This window comes from Amblyraja radiata, chromosome 2, assembly GCF_010909765.2.
Source record: "Amblyraja radiata isolate CabotCenter1 chromosome 2, sAmbRad1.1.pri, whole genome shotgun sequence".
NCBI lineage: Eukaryota > Metazoa > Chordata > Chondrichthyes > Rajiformes > Rajidae > Amblyraja > Amblyraja radiata.
In genome coordinates, this window is record NC_045957.1 from 117,011,461 (window position 1) to 117,030,197 (window position 18,737).

Consider the following 18,737-nt stretch of genomic DNA (forward strand, 5'->3'; position numbering starts at 1 on the left):
AGTGCATTTGCAGTAGTGCCTTTTAACTTAAAGCCAAACCACATAAGCCGCCATTTGCAGTAAGTAGTGCCTTTCAACTTCAAGCCAAAGCACCCACACCACCATTTGCAGCAAGTAGTGCCTTTCAACTTCAAGCCAAAGCACCCAAACCACCATTTGCAGTAAGTAGTGCCTTTCAACTTTAAGCCAAAGCACCCAAACCACCATTTGCAGTAAGTAGTGCCCTTCAACTTCAAGCCAAAGCACCCAACCCACCGTTTGCAGTAGGTAGTGCCTTTTAACTTCAAGCCAAAGCACCCAAACCACCATTTGCAGTAAGTAGTGCCTTTTAACTTCAAGCCAAAGCACCCACACCACCATTTGCAGTAAGTAGTGCCTTTCAACTTTAAGCCAAAGCACCCAAACCACCATTTGCAGTAAGTAGTGCCCTTCAACTTCAAGCCAAAGCACCCAAACAACCATTTGCAGGCAGTGCCTTTTTACTTCAAACCATCCACATTTTCATTTTCAAACCACATTAAGGGGACTCGCAGTTGAGTAGACATGTGTTCAGTGTTATTCAGAGCTCAGAGAGACGTGACCCTCTGGCTTACTCCATCTTGCAGAGACTGAGTGAGGCACACCACTTCCTGGTTTTATAGTCCCTCCCCATCCCTCCAGCAGGGGCAGCAGAGAGAATGAGGAATTTAAAAAAAACATTAATATATCTCTGATTTTACACCAATGAGAAAAATCCTCTGGTCCCGGAATGCGGAGGCGGGCTCTGAGCGAGGTGGCTAAAAATGACGGCCGTAGGTGGCGGTGTTCTCTCGTAAATCGGGCCACAGTGGGCCAAAAGCAGTCAAGATCAGACTTTTAGTAATATAGTTAAGAAATATAGTAGAGATAGGAGGGGTATATATATATGCTCCAGGTTAGAAATACAGCACCCTTGGGTCCACCGAGTCCACACCGACCAGTGATCCCCGCACATTAACACTATCCTACACACACTCGGGACAATTTACACACACCAAGCCAACTAACCTACAAACCGTACGTCTTTGGAGGAAACTGAAGATCTCGGAGAAAACCCACACGATCACGGAGAGAACGTATGTGTGTGCATACATATAGATACACACATATGCGTACACACACATATGTATAATATATATAATGTATAACACATAGCATAAACACACAATGTACACACTTGTCTCGACCTGAAACGTCCCCCATTCCTTCTCTCCAGAGATGCTGCCTGTCCCGCTGAGTTACTCCAGCATTTTGTGTCTACCTTCAATGTACACACATATATCCAGACATATATATATAGATATGGAGATATACTGTATACACATATTCACTTGCACCTCCTCCAACCTCATCTACTGCATCCGCTGTTCCAGGTGTCAACTTCAGACCAAGTGCAGGCTCGGCGATTGATTCACTGAACACCTCCGCTCAGTCCGTCTTAACCTACCTGATCTCCCGGTGGCCCAGCACTTCAACTCCCCCCTAACATTCCCAATCTGACCTGGCCTGGGCCTCCTCCATTGTCAGAGTGAGGCCCAGCGCACATTGGAGGAACAGCACCTCATATTTCGCCTGGGTAGTTTACGTCCCAATGACTTCTCTAACTTCATATAGCCCTTGCTTTCCCTCTCTCTCCATCCCCACCCCCTTCCCAGTTCTCCCACGAGTCTTACTGCCCCCGACTACATTCTATCTCTGTCCCGCCCCCTCCCCTGACATCAGTCTGAAGAAGGGTCTCGACCCGAAACATCGCCCATTCCTTTCCTCCAGAGATGCTGCCTGTCACGCTGAGTTACTCCAGCATTTTGTGTCTACACATATACATATATAATAATAATAATAATACATTTTATTTGTATAGCGCTTTTCAAGGACTCAAAGTCGCTTTACATGGTGAGTCAAGAACAAAACAAAATAGAGCAGTAAGACAGAGATGCAAAGGGGAGGGGGACATGGGACTAAGGATAGGCAGAGGTGAAGAGATGGGTCTTGAGGCGGGACTGGAAGATGGTGAGGGACTCAGAAGTTCGGATCAATTGTGGGAGGGAGTTCCAGAGCCTGGGAGCTGCCCTGGAGAAGGCTCTGTCTCCAAAAGTGCAGAGGTTGGATTTCAGAATGGAGAGGGGACCGGCTGAAATGGATCTGAGGGACCGTGAGGGTTGGTAGGGGGAGAGGAGGTCAGTGAGATAAGGGGGGGCCAAGTGGTTTAGGGCTTTGTAGGTGAGGACCAGGATTTTGTAGATGATCCGGTGGGAAATGGGAAGCCAGTGAAGTTCTTTGAGGACTGGGGTGATGTGGTGCCAGGATTTGGTGTGGGTAATGAGTCGGGCGGCTGCATTCTGGACCAGTTGGAGTCGGTTGATGTTGCTGGAATTAATGCCAAAGAGAAGAGAGTTACAGTAGTCCAGTCGGGAGGAGATGAAGGCATGGATGAGTCTTTCAGCAGCGGGGGGTGTGAGAGAGGGTCTGATTTTGGCGATGTTGCGGAGGTGAAAAAATGATGTTTTGACAACATGGCGGATGTGAGGCTCAAGGGAGAGGGTTGAGTCAAAGATCACGCCAAGGTTGCGGGCCTGAGGAGGTGGGGAGACAGTGGTGCCGTCAATAGTGAGAGTGGGGTTGTTAATTTTGTTAAGTGTTGATTTGGAGCCAATGAGGAGAAATTCTGTTTTGTTACTGTTTAATTTAAGGAAGTTGAGTTGCATCCAAGATTTGATGGCTGACAGGCATATATTTACATACACACACATCCACATTTATATTCATACCAGACCAAGTGGGACCCATTGGGTCCCTTTCCTCAACGCATTTATATTTATATATGTATATATATATATATATATATATAAAACAGGGCACTTAATAAAGATCAATCAACAACCAACAATCAATTGTTCTTTAGCCTATTCGTCTCTTCCTTGATTCCACTGGTTTACTTTGCTGATCAGCCCTCCACAAAACCCTTGCTAAAATGCATGTCAGACGTGCAGGAAGCAGAGAGCTCATACTGATTATTAAAGAACGCACCATTTTCACCGGGTCTTGCGATTTTCTGTTACACATCAATAAACAATAGGACACTGAAAAGTCAACACTCTCCACACCACTACGCTCTCATTTCACTCCTACTATAGCAAAGAAGGTTCTGAGTGTAGAAGTTGGAAGGTCACGTTGCAGTTGTATAAGACGTTGGTGAGGCTGCATTTAAAGTTTTTTTGGTGTCAAAAAATAATTGATTTAAATGCCAACACGATACAAAACCCCAAAAAAAAAATATAAAGCCATGGTGATACACCCACCACCATATTACAGAATCACCAAACTATTCAGACATTGAATTACAAACTATGATACAAAGAACACTTCCCTCTTTCACACCACCCGGGCGCGGGCGTAACCCCGTTAAAGGGGCAAGCATCTGTCTCGGGCAAAGCCCTCTTCCGCTAGGCGCCGTGACTGGCGGATGGCCAGCTTGGCCAGGCCTAGGAGCAACCCGACCAGGACATCTTCGGCCCTGCATTTAGAGTATTGTGTAGGAAAGAACTGCAGGTGCTGGTTTAAATCGAAGATAGACACAAAATGCTGGAGTAACTCACTACCCGCATCACTGGAGAGAAGGAATGGGTGACGTTACGGGTTGAGATCCTTCTTCAGAATGAGACTTTAGAGTATTGTGTCCAGTTCTGGGCACCGTGTTATAGGAAAGGTGTTGTCAAGCTTGAAAGTGTACAGAGAAGATTTACTGTGATGTTGCCAGGACTCGAGGGTCTGAGCTATAGGGAGAGGTTGAGCAGGCTGGGTCTCTATTCCTTGGAGCGCAGGAGGATGAGTGGGGATCTAATAGAGGAGTACAAAATCATGAGTGGAATAGATCGGGTAGACGCACAGAGTCTCTTGCCCAGAGTAGTGGAATCGAGGACCAGAGGACATAGGTTTAAGGTGAAGGGGAAAATAAATCTGAGGAGTAACTTTTTCACACAAAGGGTGGTGGGTGTATGGAACAAGCTGCCAGAGGAGGTAGTTGAGGCTGGGACTATCCCAAGATTTAAGAAACAGTTAGCCAGGTACATGGATAGGACAGGTTTGGGGGGATATGGACCAAACGCGGGCAGGTGGGACTAGTGTAGATGGGACTTGTCAGCCGGTGTGGGCAAGTTGGGCCGAAGGGCCTGTTTCCATGCTGTGTGACAAAGGTATAGGAGTCTGAAACCGTGACCACCAGGTTCAAGAACAGCTTCTTCCCAACAACCATCAGGCTATTGAATTACTACGCAGCACTAACCTCAACGATGAACTGAGGTTCATTAATCTTTCAATTGGGGTCAAGGAAAGAGCGTTCACGTCGCGGCCCAGTTTCCACCAATCTTTCCACCACCACACACAAGAAGCGACAAGACAGACACCATTGTATGCAGATGCCGAGAAGTGTGTTCAGCTCTGGCTGAACAACTCCTAATCTTGTGTGTGCGCTCGATAGGAAGAAGAAGTATCTTTCAATTAATCAACTGTGGACTGCCTTTGGCTGCACGGAGGACTCCAAGCTTTCAGTTTCAAAGATACAGCATGGAAACAGGCCCTTCGGCCCACCGAATCCACGCCTATCATCGACCATCCATACACTTGTTCTATGTGATCCCACTTTCTCATCCTGCACACAATCAGAGCCAAGAGCCAATAAAATCATGGGAGACCCCTTCCACCCATGCAATGGACTGTTCCAGCTGCTACGGTCAGGCAAACGCCTCCGTTGCCATGCTGTGAGAACGGAGAGGTTGAGAAGGAGTTTCTTCCCAGAGGCCATTCGGACTGTAAACTCCTATCTCACCAGGGCCTAACTTTACTGAACCTTTTTCCTTCCGCCCACAATATTTAATATGTAAAAGAATATATGATTCTGTTTGTAGTTTGTTTGGTTGTTTGTTTGTTTGTCTTTTTGCACAAAGTCCGCGAGCATTGCCACTTTTCATTTCACTGCACATCTCGTACGTGTATGTGACGAATAAACTTGACTTGACTTGACTTGCACACTCGAGGCAGTTTACCGAAGCCAATCAACCTACAAACCAACACGTCTTTGGCATGTGGGAGGAAGCCGGAGCACCCGGAGAAAACCCACGTGGTGACAGCGAGAACTACCACCTCTGGCAGCTCGTTCCATATACCCACCACCCTCTATCAGAGCAACATAATTTAAAAAACTTCCATTACATCACCTCTTTGTCAAGGGAGTTTAGTTTACTTAGTTTAGTTAATTGTCACGTGTACCGAGGTACAGTGAAAAGCTTACATTGCGTGCTAACCAGTCAGCAGAAATCACAACCGAGCCATCCACAGTGTGTTAGATACTGTATATGATAAAGGGAATAATGTTTAGTGCAAGGTAATGCCCGTCAAGTCCGATTAAATATCTTGTCTATTCATTGTTTTTTGATACATGTTCAGATTTCTGACATCATAATCTTTGTAAATCTTCCCAGTACTTGTCCCCCGCACCCTGCATCAATATCATCAGTTTTTTTGCAGAAGTACTTTAGTTTAGTTCAGAGATACAGCGTGGAAACTGGCCCATCGGTGTGCCGAGTCTGGGCCGACCAGCGGTCTCCGCACACCAACACTATCCTTCACACACTTGGGACAAATTACAATTCATAAGAAGCCAATTAGTCCACAAATTTGCACGACTTTGGAGTGTGGGAGGAAACCGGAGCACCCGGAGAAAGCCCATGTAGGGAGAACGCACAAACTCCGTACAGTAGCAAGTAGACCCAATACTCTGAGTTTGAGTTTAGTTCATTGTCACGTGTACCGAGGTACAGTGAAAAGTTTTTGCTGCGTGCTATCCAGTCAGCGGAAAGACAATACATGGACATCACGGTGGTGCAGCGGTAGAGTTACTGCTTTACAGCGCCAGAGACTCGGGTTCGATCCTGACTGCGGGTGCTGTCTCTACGGAGTTTGTACGTCCTCCCCGTGACCTGCGTGGGTTTTCTCCGGGATCTTCGGCTTCCTCCCACACTCCAAAGATGTACAGGTTTGTAGCTTGGTACAAAATGTTAACTTGCCCCCTGTGTGCTTAGGAGTTTGTTAGTGTGTGGGGGATCACTGGCCGGCACGGACTCGGTGGGCCGAAGGGGCCTGATTCCACGCTGTATCTCTAAACTAAACTACCAAGCCAATTAACCTATACGTCTTTGGAGTGTGGGAGGAAACCGAAGATCTCGGAGAAAACCCAAGATAGACACAAAAAGCTGGGGTAATTCAGCGGTATAGGCAGCATCGCTGGAGAGAAGGAATTAGGTGACATTTCGGGTCAAGACCCTTCTTCAGACCCACGCAGGTCTTGGGTTAGAACGTACAAACTTCGTACAGGCAGCACCCGTGGTCGGTATCGAACCGGGGTCTCTGGTGCTGTGAGGCAGCAACTCTACCGCTGCGCCACCGTGCCGCCCCAGGCAAACAACACAGAGTGTTAAACTTCTTAAGACTATTAAAGTGAAGCCAATACTTTTGTCTAGTGTACCGAGGTGCAGTGAATAGCTGTTTAGCATCGTGCTGACCAGTCAGCGGAAAGATTACACATGATTACAATCAAATAATCCACGTTGCACAGACACAAGATAACTGTAGGCCAGGACAAATATATAACGTAACGGGTTATAGATACATAGACAATAGACAATAGGTGCAGGAGTAGGCCATTCGGCCCTTCGAGCCAGCACCGCCATTCAATGTGATCGTGGCTGATCATCCCCAATCAGTACCCCGTTCCTGCCTTCTCCCCATATCCCCTGACTCCGCTATCTTTAAGAGCCCTATCTAACTCTCTCTTGAAAGCATCCAGAGAATCGGCCTCCACTGCCTTCTGTGGCAGAGAATTCCACAGATTCACAATTCTCTGTGTGAAAAGATTTTTCCTCATCTCCGTTCTAAATGGTTTACCCCTTATTCTTAAACTGTGGCCCCCGGTTCTGGACTCCCCCAACATCGGGAACAAGTTTCCAGCATCTAGCCCTGTCCAATCCCTTAATAGTTTTACATGTTTCTATAAGATATCCTCTCATCCTTCTGAATTCCAGAGTATACAAGCCCAGTCGCTCCATTCTTTCATCATATATGTCAGTTCCGCCATCCCGGGAATTAACCTGGTGAACCTACGCTGCACTCCCTCAATAGCAAGAATGTCCTTCCTCAAGTTAGGAGGCCTACTCACTTTCTGGACAGCGGCCCGCTTTTCCTGCTTGGCCTTGAATTCTGCCAGGAGTCCGCTGCCCATCACTTGCACCCCGTACCACCGGCTGCTTTGCGGACTTCCTTTCCCGTCCACCTTCTCCGTCCTCCCCGCCTCCTCCAGCACGGGCTCCGCGGCGTCTGGCGTCTTGTGTCCCTCGGAGAGCTCGGCCCCGCCGTTCTGTTCCGCCAGCCTGGAGTCCCTCCTGCCGAGGTCGGTGGCAGCGGCCGGGCCCTTGGCCCCGCCTCTGGGCGACAACGGCTCCTCGGCAACCCCCGCCGCCTGGGGCCGCTCCGCCTTGCTGGAGCGCGACTTGATCAGGTTGAGGAAGCTGCTCTTCTTGGAGTCCTTCCGCTTCTTGTCGTCCGACTCACCGGCGGCATCTAGAGAGTCCGAGCTCCGCAGCGAGAGCCTCCTGAAACGCAAAAACCATGAGAGTTAGCGATCGGGTGGACGCACAGAGTCTCTTGCCCAGAGTAGGGGAATCGAGGACCAGAGGACATAGGTTCAAGGTGAAGGGGGAAAAGATTTAATAGGAATCCGCGGGGTAGATTTTTCACACAGAGGGTGGGTGTGTGGAACAAGCTGCCGGAGGAGGGAGTTGAGGCTGGGACTATCCCAATATTTAAGAAACGAGTTAGACAGGTACATGGATGGGACAGGTTTGGAGGGATGTGGACCAAACGCAGGCAGGTGGGACTAGTGTAGCTGGGGCAAGTTGGGCCGAGTCCCTGCCCACCACATGTTCAGCCATCCCGCTGACTACGAGAGCAAATTCTTTAAGAGCAGAATTTAGCCCATTCGGCACATCAAGTCTACTCCACCATTCAATCATGGCTGATCTATCTCTCCCTCCTAACTCCATTCTCCTGCCTTCTTCCCATAACCCCCTGAAACCCATACTAATTTGTAGGCTAATTGGCTTGCTATAAATTGTAAATTGTCCCTAGTTTGTAGGATAGAACTAGTGAAAGGGTGATTGCTGGTCGGCGCACTCATAGTTACTTAGAAAATAGGTGCAAGAGTAGGCCATTCGGCCCTTCGATCCAGCACCACCATTCAATACGATCACGGCTGATCATCTAAAATCAGTACCCCGTTTATGCTTTCTCCCCATATCCCTTGATTCCGTTTGCCCAAAGAGCTAAATCTAACTCTCTCTCGAATAGATCCGGTAAATTAGCCTTCTGTGGCAGAGAATTCCACAGATTCACAACTCTCTGGGAGAAAAAGTTTTTCCTCAACTCAGTCCTAAATGTCTCTGCCACAGAAGGTAGTTGAGGCCAGTTCATTGGCTATATTTAAGAGGGAGTTAGATGTGGCCCTTGTGGCTAAAGGGATCAGGGGGTATGGAGAGAAGGCAGGTACAGGATACTGAGTTGGATGATCAGCCATGATCATATTGAATGGCGGTGCAGGCTCGAAGGGCCGAATGGCCTACTCCTGCACCTATTTTCTATGTTTCTATGTTTCTAAATGACTCAGTGGGTGAAAGGCCTTTTTCCATGCTGTTTCTCAAAACTAAACTAAACAAAATCTTCCCTATGACCTCCAACTTATCCGCCATGTTCAGTAATCAAGGCTTCCTCTACACTAGTCTGAAGAAGGGTTTCGGCCCAAAACGTTGCCTATTTCCTTCGCTCCATAGATGCTGCTGCACCCGCTGAGTTTCTCCAGCATTTTTGTGTACCTTTCCTCTACACTATACTGATTGACTGAAAGATACAGCATGGAAACAGGCCCTTCGGCCAACCGAGTCCTCGCCGACCAGCGATCACCCGCTCACACTTGTGCTATCTTATCCCTCTTTCGCATCCACTCTCTGTCCGTGTGGCCTTTGCAATTTCTCCCTGTGACCGCGTGGGTTTCCTCCGGGTGCTCCAGTTTCCTCCCACGTCCCAAAGACGTGCGGGTTTGTAGGTTAATTGTCCTGAGCGGACGTGAAAGTGGGACAATGTAAAATAGTGTGAATGGGTGATTACCTCCAGATTCAGGGACAGTTTCTTCCCAGCTGTTATCAGGCAACTGAACCATCCTACCACCAACCAGCGAGTGGTCCTGAGCCTCTATCAACCTCATTGATGACCCTCGGACTATCTTTGATCGGACTTTGCTAGATTTACCTTGCACTGAACGTTAGTCCCTTATCATGTATCTGTACTCATTGATGTATTGTATTGTATTGTATTGTATTGTACTCTGTAACGGCTCGATTGTAATCATGTATTGTCTTTCCGCTGGCTGGTTAGCAGGCAACAAAGGCTGTACCTCGGTACACGTGACAATAAACTAAACCAACTGACTAAACGAACCAACTAATCAGTCTGAAGAAGGGTTTTGGCCCGAAACGTTGCCTATTTCCTTCGCTCCATAGATGCTGCCGCATCCGCTGAGTTTCTCCAGCACTTTTGTCTACCTTCAACTAACTATCAATGGTCGGCATGGACTCATTGGGCTGAAGGCCCTGTTTCCATGCTGTATTTTTCAATCAATTAATCGGTCAACAACCTGAAACCTTAACTCTGCTTCTCTCTCCATAGATGCTGCTTGCCCTGCAGAATATTCCCAGCATTCTTGGTTTCTAATTCGGATTCTCAGCATCTGCAGGTGTTTTTTTTTCTCCTGATCAACAGACGTCAGCTACTAAGCACATGGAAACATAGGAAATAGGTGCAGGAGTAGGCCATTTGGCCTTTTGAGCCAGCACCGCCATTCAATGTGATCATGGCTGATCATCCACAATCAGTATCCCGTTCCTGCCTTCTCCCCATATCCTTTGATTCCGTTAGACCTAAGAGCTAAATCTAAATCTCTCTTGAAGTCATATGCTGATAGAATGGAGCGGCTGGGCTTGTTCACTCTGGAGTTTAGAAGGATGAGAGGGTTTCTTATTGAAACATATAAGATTATTAAGGGTTTGGACACACTAGAGGCAGGAAACATGTTCCCGATGTTGGGGGAGTCCAGAACCAGGGGCCACAGTTTAAGAATAAGGGGTAAGCCATTTAGAACGGAGACGAGGAAACACTTTTTCTCACGGAGAGTTGTAAGTCTGTGGAATTCTCTGCCTCAGAGTGCGGTGGCAGCCGGTTCTCTGGATACTTTCAAGAGAGAGCTAGATAGGGCTCTTAAAGATAGTGTAGTCAGGGAGAAGGCAGGAACGGGGTACTGATTGGGGATGATCAGTCATGATCACATTGAATGGCGGTGCTGGCTCGAAGGGCCGAATGGCCTACTCCTGCACCTATTGTCTAATGTCTATTATCATGTTATGAGAATAAGCGTGAGGAGAGGGACGACGGTAGGTGGGACGATCCACACGGAGGTGACGGCCGCAACAGGCCTTTATGGCCAACTACAGCTGGGATAACCATATATAACCATATAACCATATAACAATTACAGCACGGAAACAGGCCATCTCGACCCTTCTAGTCCGTGCCGAACACGTATTCTCCCCTAGTCCCATATACCTGCGTTCAGACCATAACCCTCCATTCCTTTCCCGTCCATATAACTATCCAATTTATTTTTAAATGATAAAAACGAACCTGCCTCCACCACCTTCACTGGAAGCTCATTCCACACAGCCACCACTCTCTGAGTAAAGAAGTTCCCCCTCATGTTACCCCTAAACTTCAGTCCCTTAATTCTCAAGCCATGTCCCCTTGTTTGAATCTTCCCTACTCTCAGTGGGAAAAGCTTATCCACATCAACTCTGTCTATCCCTCTCATCATTTTAAAGACCTCTATCAAGTCCCCCCTTAACCTTCTGCGCTCCAAAGAATAAAGCCCTAACTTGTTCAACCTTTCTCTGTAACTTAGTTGCTGAAACCCAGGCAACATTCTAGTAAATCTCCTCTGTACTCTCTCTATTTTGTTGACATCCTTCCTATAATTAGGCGACCAAAATTGTACACCATATTCCAGAATTGGCCTCACCAATGCCTTGTACAATTTTAACATTACATCCCAACTTCTATGCTCAATGCTCTGATTTATAAAGGCCAGCACACCAAAAGCTTTCTTTACCACCCTATCTACATGAGATTCCACTTTCAGGGAACTGTGCACAGTTATTCCTAGATCCCTCTGTTCACCTGCATTCTTCAATTCCCTACCATTTACCATGTACGTACTATTTTGATTTGTCCTGCCAAGATGTAGCACCTCACACTTGGTGGCAAAATGGTGGCAAACCCCGGTGACTCTTACACATGGACTTAGTGGGCTGTTTCTGTGCATTCTCTACTTAACCAGGGAGTGTACTTGTGTATGGCTACAATCTTACTGATCCGTATTCAGTTTAGTTTAGAGATACAGCGTGGAAGCAGGCCCTTCGGCCCACCGAGTCCGTGCCGACCAGCAGTCGCCCCACACACTAGTTGTATCTGACATGCATAGGGACGACTTTTACAGAAGCCAATTAACCGACAAACCTGCATGTCTTTGGAGTGTGAGAGGAAACCCGGAGCACGCGGAGAAAACCCACGCGGTCACGGGTAGAACGTGCAAACTCCGTACAGGCAGCGCCTGTAGTTGATGTTTAGTCAGTGACTTGTAAATCTCAATTGTCTGCTCACATATTTAATATTCACAATCTACTGTTTAGCGCAGTTTCGTTTGGTTTAGAGATATAACACGGAAACAGGCCCTTTGGCTTCCCGAATCGGCACCGACCAACGATCCCCGGACATTAACACTACAGGTCGGTTTGCCAACTGTCCCGTATTAGCCGGGACATCCCGTATATTGGGCTAAATTGGTTTGTCCCATACGGGACCGCCCTTGTCCCGTATTTGACTGCTACAACTCGGGTCGAGGGGACTGTCGGGTCGGAGCGCCGCGTCCGGCCCCGCCTCACCCGTCCCGACGTAGTGCAGCCCATGGAGTGCAGCAGCAGCAGCAGCAGCAGCAGCGCCTCGCCCGTGGCCCCGTCAGTCGGCAGCCCGGCCAGCTGTCTGACCTTCGGACATTCGCTTACCGCAGACACCACCACCCCTCCTTCTCATGGCCGAACATCGGTTCACGAGTTGGATGAGGTGCTGGACTTTGGCCGTGCAGCAGAACACAAAGACCAGCCGGCGGGCCAGCGGAGGAGTTTTGGCCCGGGGCTGCACAACGTCGTGCGCAAAGTCCGGCGCCCGGGCCAAAACTCCTCAGCTGGCCCGCCGGCTGGTCTTTGTGTGCAGTCCAGCACCCGGGCCAACTCATCATTCACCCAGCCACAGCCGAGTCGGTCAACGAATTGCCATCGGGAATTTATCCCTTATTTTGACCGTTTGTCCCTTATTTGGGAGTGAGAAAGTTGGCAACCTGCACTACAGGCCCCCAAATAGTCAACGTGAATTAGAAGAACAAATATGCCAGGAGATTGCAGAGAGCTACAGGTCAAACACAGTTGTCATATAGCAAGGGATTTTAATATTGACTGGGTATATCATGGTGTGAAAGGTTTAGACAGGATGCAATTTAGTTTAGTTTAGTTTAGAGCCGCAGGACGGAAACAGGCACTGCAGCCCCACCGAGCCCGCACCGACCAGTGTGGGAGGAACCCGGAGCACCCGGAGAAAACCCACGTGGTCACGGGGAGAACATACAAACTTCGTACAGACAGCACCCGTAGTCGGGATCGAACCCGGGTCCCTGGCGCTGTGGGGCAGCTACTCTACCTCTGCATCACCCTGCCGCCCCTTCTTCCCATGCAAGAATGCTTCATTGCAAGACAGACAGCCTCGGTGGGCCGAAGGGCCTGATTCCGCACTGTTTCTCCAAACTACACTACCCAAGCCAATTAGCCTACAATCCTGTACGTCTTTGGAGTGTGGGAGGAAACCGAAGATCTCGGAGAAAACCCCAAGACAGACACAAAATGCTGGAGTAACTCAGCGGGACCGGCAGCATCCCTGGAGAGGAAGAATGGGTGGCGTTTCGGGTCGAGACCCTCCTCCAGACTGCCCCCTGCCCCCCCCCGGCACCCTCTACTCTTGAAGACTTACTTGGATTCCATGCGCGTGATCCGCTTGTTGAAGAACTCGTCCACTCCCTCATCCACTCGATCCGTAAGGCCATTCTGCTCGGGCTCCGGACACTCTGTGGCCGAGAGCTACGGGAAAATAACTTGTCCTTAATTCAGAAACATAGACCATGTGTCCAAATAGTCATCGTCACTCCGAACCATCTTGATGGCCCCCCCCCCCCCCCCCCACCCTTTGTCAACAGTATTAGTAACCAAGTGCACTAGTTCGGTTTAGTTTAAAGATACAGCACGTAAACAAGCCCTTCGGCCCACCGAGTCCGCACCGACCAGCGATCCCCGCACACTAATGGGCCTGTCCCACTTTCGCGACCTTTACAGGCGACTGCCAGCACCCGTGAGAGGTCGCCGAAATTTTCAATGTTGATAATTCAGCGGTGACCAGAAAGACGCTACGACCCTTTGGAGACCTCTCATGACCTTAGGAGACCTCTCACGACCATACAGGCGGCCCTTGGCGACATGTCGCGGGTGACCTCTCACGACCATACAGGCGGCCCTTGGCCACATGTCGCGGGTGACCTCTCACGACCATAGGAGAGGTGGTCGTGAGAGGTCTCCTATGGTCGTGAGAGGTCTCCAAAGAGTCGTAGCATCTTTCTGGTCACCAGGTGCCGGGAGTCGCCTGTAAAGGTTGCGTAAGTGGGACAGGCTCTTAACTCTATCCTACACACACCAGGGACAATTTTACTGAACTAATTAACCTACATACCGGCACGTCTTTGGAGTGTGGGAGCAAACCGAAAATCTCGGAGAAAACCCACGCAGGTCACAGGGAGAACGTACAAACTCCGTACCCATACAGCACCCGTAGTCGGGATCGAACTCGGATCTCTGGCGCTGTGAGGCAGCAACTCTAGCGCTGCCCCACCGTGCCGGCCGTAAGGAGCAGAATTAGGCCATTTGGCCCATAAAGCCTATGGGCTTGTACTCACTGGAATTTAGAAGGATGAGAGAGAAACATCTAAAATCCTTAAGGGATTGGACAGGTTAGAAGCATAAAAAATGTTCCCGATGTTGAGGGAGTCCAGAACCAGGGGTCAGAGATTAAGTATAAGGGGTAGGCCATATAAGAATGAGATGAGGAAAAACCTTTTCACCCAGAGAGTTGTGAATCTGTGGAGTTCTCTGCCACAGAAGGCAGTGGAGGCCAAATCACTGGATGTTTTCACGAAAGAGTTAGATTTAGCTCTTAGGGCTAAAGGAATCAAGGGATATGGGGAGAAGGCAGGCACGGGTTATTGATAGGGGACGATGATCAGCCTTGATCGCAATGAATGGCGGTACTGGCTCGAAGGGCCGAATGACCTACTCCTGTTTCTATTTTCTATGCTTCTATGTCTATGAGCCTGCACCGACCAGTGATCTCCCGCACATTAACACTACCCTACACACACGAGGGACAATTTACACTTAGACCATGCATACAGACCCAAGGCAATTAATGCACAGACCTCCACCTGTGTTCCCCGTTTCTATGTTTCCAAGTCTACTCTGCCATAAGAAGCAAGCGGATTGAAGCGTAGGTTTGACAAACTCAAAATGACTTACGGCAGTCTTGCTCGGCGGCAGCTTTTTGTTCCTCTTGGGTCTGGACTTTGTATAGTGTTCCAGCTTCTTCACTTCATCAGAGGGGAGTTCATTCATCATACTGCTGGGCCGTGAGTACCGATCCAGCTTGCTGTAAACGCTCGAGCCAGGAGTGGAGTCCTCGTAGTGGACCGGGATGTCCTTTAGGGCCTTATCCAAGTCAAACTCCATCTCTGCACCAAGCAATAAATGGAGGTCAGGAATCGAATATAGGAGCAAAGAGGTCCTTCTGCAGTTGTACAGAGCTCTAGTGAGACCACACCTGGAGTATTGTGTGCAGTTTTGGTCCCCTAATTTGAGGAAGGACATTCTTGCTATTGAGGGAGTGCAGCGTAGGTTTACAAGGTTAATTCCCGGGATGGCAGGACTGTCATATGCTGAGAGAATGGAGCAGCTGGGCTTGTACACTCTGGAGTTTAGAACGATGAGTGGGGATCTTATTGAAACATATAAGATTGTTAAGGGCTTGGACACGCTAGAGGCAGGAAACATGTTCCCGATGTTGGGGGAGTCCAGAACCAGGGGCCACAGTTTAAGAATAAGGAGTAAGCCATTTAGAACGGAGACGAGGAATCACTTTTTCTCAGAGAGTGGTGAGTCTGTGGAATTCTCTGCCTCAGAGGGCGGTGGAGGCAGGTTCTCTGGATGCTTTCAAAAGAGAGCTAGACAGGGCTCTTAAAAATAGCAGTCAGGGGATATAGGGAGAAGGCTGGCACGGGTTATTGATTGGGGACGATCAGCCATGATAACAATGAATGGCGGTGCTGGCTCGAAGGGCCAAATGGCCGACTCCAGCACCTATTGTCTATTGTCAATTCCTAAGCATTGGAATTCTCTGCCACAGAAGGCAGGTGGAGGCCAATTCACTGGACGTATTCAAGAGAGTTAGAAACATAGAGACATAGAAAATAGGTGCAGGAGGAGGCCATTCGTCCCTTCGAGCCAGCACCGCCATTCATTGTGATCATGGCTGATCGTCCCCAATCAATAACCCGTGCCTGCCTTCTCCCCATATCCCTTGATTCCACTAGCCCCTAGAGCTCCATCTAACTCTCTCTTTAATCCATCCAGTGATTTGGCCTCCACTGCCCTCTGTGGCAGGGAATTCCACAAATTCACAACTCTCTGGGTGAAAAAGTTTTTTCTCACCTCAGTCTTAAATAGCCTACACCTTTATTCTAAGACTGTGGCCTCTGGTTTTGGACTCGCCCAACATTGGGAACATTTTTCCTGCATCTAGCTTGTCTAGTACTTTTATAATTTTATGTTTCTATAAGATCCCTCCTCATCCTTCTAAACTCCAGTGAGTTCGATTTAGCTCTTAGGGATAATGGAATCAAGGGATATGGGGAGAAAGCAGGAACGGGGTACTGATTTTGGATGATCAGCCATGATCATATTGAATGGCGGTGCTAGCTCGGAGGTCCGAATGGCCTACTCCTGCACCTATTTTCTACGTTTATATGTCTATGAGTCCGCACCGACCAGCGAACCCCCGCACATAAACACTTCCCCACGCACACTAGGGGCAATTTACACTAGAACCCAGATTACAAACCCAAGGCAATTAACCTACAAACCTGCACCTATTTTCTATCTTTCTATGTCTCTATTTCATAGAGTTCATGTTCATAAGTGATAGGAGCAGAATTAGGCCATTTGGCCCATCAGGTCTATACCGCCATTCAATCATGACTGATATAAGATAGGCACAAAGTGCTGGTGTAACTCAGCGGTGCAGGCAGCCTCTCTGGAGAGAAGGATTGGGCGACGTTTCAGGTCGAGACCCTTCCTCAGACTGAGAGTCATGGGAGATGGTGGGGGAGATAGAGGGATAAGGAAGTGTGAGGTGTGAGAAGGAGACATCAAAGGGAGTGGAGATCATGGAAAATGTAGCAAGAAGGAACCACAGAGGGGGAGCATTGAGAGGGGATGTTGCAGAACTCTCGTCGGAGAGAGGTGGAAAACTCCTTCAAAGTAAGCGTACCTCGAGGAGATTTTGCAGTGGAGCAGACGAGATGTGTAGGAAGGAATTGCAGATGCTGGTTTAAACCGAAGATGGACAGGCAGCATCTTTGGAGATAATCTCTGGCTGATCTATCTCTCCCTCCTAACCCCATTCTCCTGCCTTCTCCCCATAACCCTTGACGCCCTTACTAATCAAGAATCTATCTGCCTCTGCCTTAAATATATCCACTGACCTGGCCTCCACAGTCTTCTGTGGCAAGGAATTCCACAAATTCACCATTCTCTGACGAAAGAAATTCCTCCTCATTGCGTTCCTAAAGGAACGTCCTTCAATTCTGAGGCTGTGACCTCAACTGCTCGACTCTCCCACTAGTGGAAACATCCTCCCCACATCCACTCTATCCAAGCCTTTCACTATTCAGTAAGTTTAAGTAAGGTTCCCCCTCACCCTTCTAAACTCCAGCGAGTACAGGCCCGGTGTTCCATTTAAACTTTTCCCCCGACATCTGAAAGCAATGCCCTCTGGTACATGTTATTCGCATCCTGGGGTACAGGTTCTGGCCGACTATGGCTGGTCTTTTCATCGAAGCTAACAAACTATTTAGAAACATAGAAAATAGGTGCAGAGGTAGGCCATTCGGCCCTTCGAGCCAGCACCACCATTCAAGACGCTAGAGGCAGGAAACTTGTTCCCGATGTTGTGATAGACCAGAACCAAGGGCCACAGTTTAAGAATAAGGGGTAAGCCATTTAGAATGGAGATGAGGAAACACTTTTTCACACAGAGAGTTGTGAGTCTGTGGAATTCTCTGCCTCAGAGGGCAGTGGAGGCCAGTTCTCTGGATACTTTCAAGAGAGAACTAGATAGGGCTCTTAAAAATAGCGGAGTCAGGGGATATGGGGAGAAGGCAGGAACGGGATACTGATTGTAGATGATCAGCCATGATCACATTGAATGGCGGTGCTGGCTCGAAGGGCCGAATGGCCTACTCCTGCACCTATTGTCTATTATCATCCAAAATCAGTACCCAGTTCCTGCTTTCTTCCCATATCCCTTCATTCTGTTAGCCCTAAGAGCTCTATCTGACTATCTATCTGTTGAATACTTGTTTATTGAATATTTGACTGTGTTTCTGTGAATTGAAAGTGACTGTGAAGAAATCATCCTTAAATATATGTCAATAAGAAATGGAAGCCGCTCAATTGATTCACCACAAGATGGCGCTCATTTCTCACGAACAGCTCCCCCATCTCTAGCAGGAAGTAAAGATGGTGGCGCAGCGGTAGAGTTGCTTCCTTGCAGCGCCGGGGACCAGGGTTCGATCCTGACGGTACTCTACGGAGTTTGTACGTTCTCCCCGTGACCTGCATTGGTCTTCTCCGGTTTCCTCCCACGCTCCAAAGACGTACAGGTTTGTAGGTTAATTGGCTTTGGTAAAAATTATAAATTGTCCCTTGTTTGTGTAGGGTAGCGTTAGTGTATCGCCGGTCGGTGTGAACTCAGTGGGCTGGAGTGCCTGCTTCCGCGCTGTATCTCTAAACCAAACTAAACAGTGTGTAGGAAGGAACTGCAGATGCTGGTTTACGCCGAAGATAGGCACAATATGCTGGAGTAACTCAGCGGGACAGGCAGAGTCTCTGGAAAGAAGGAATGGGTGACGTTTCAATAGACACCAGATGCAGGAGTAGGCCATTCAATCCTTCCAGCCAGCACCGCCATTCAATGTGATCATGGCTGATCATCTACAATCAGTACCCCGTTCCAGCCTTCTCCCCATATCCCCTGACTCCAATACCTTTAAGAGCCCTATCTAGCTCTCTCTTGAAAGTATCCAGGGAACCGGCCTCCACCGTCCTCTGAGGCAGAGAAATCATAGACTTACAACTCTCTGTGTG

The 18,737-nt window shown here is 48.6% G+C and overlaps 1 protein-coding gene across 4 annotated transcripts in view; it reads right to left on the reverse strand.

The window, feature by feature from the left end:
* carmil1 (capping protein regulator and myosin 1 linker 1) overlaps window positions 1-18,737 on the reverse strand; it is a 320,941-nt gene that overhangs the window by 26,661 nt on the left and 275,543 nt on the right. For all 4 annotated transcript variants that reach the window (XM_033014174.1, XM_033014166.1, XM_033014169.1 and 1 more), the window contains 3 exons: window positions 14,835-15,046; window positions 13,246-13,352; window positions 7,229-7,661 (listed from right to left, as the gene is read on the reverse strand). In XM_033014174.1, the coding sequence (XP_032870065.1) occupies window positions 7,229-7,661; window positions 13,246-13,352; window positions 14,835-15,046 (752 nt within the window). The remainder of the gene's footprint in view (window positions 1-7,228; window positions 7,662-13,245; window positions 13,353-14,834; window positions 15,047-18,737) is intronic.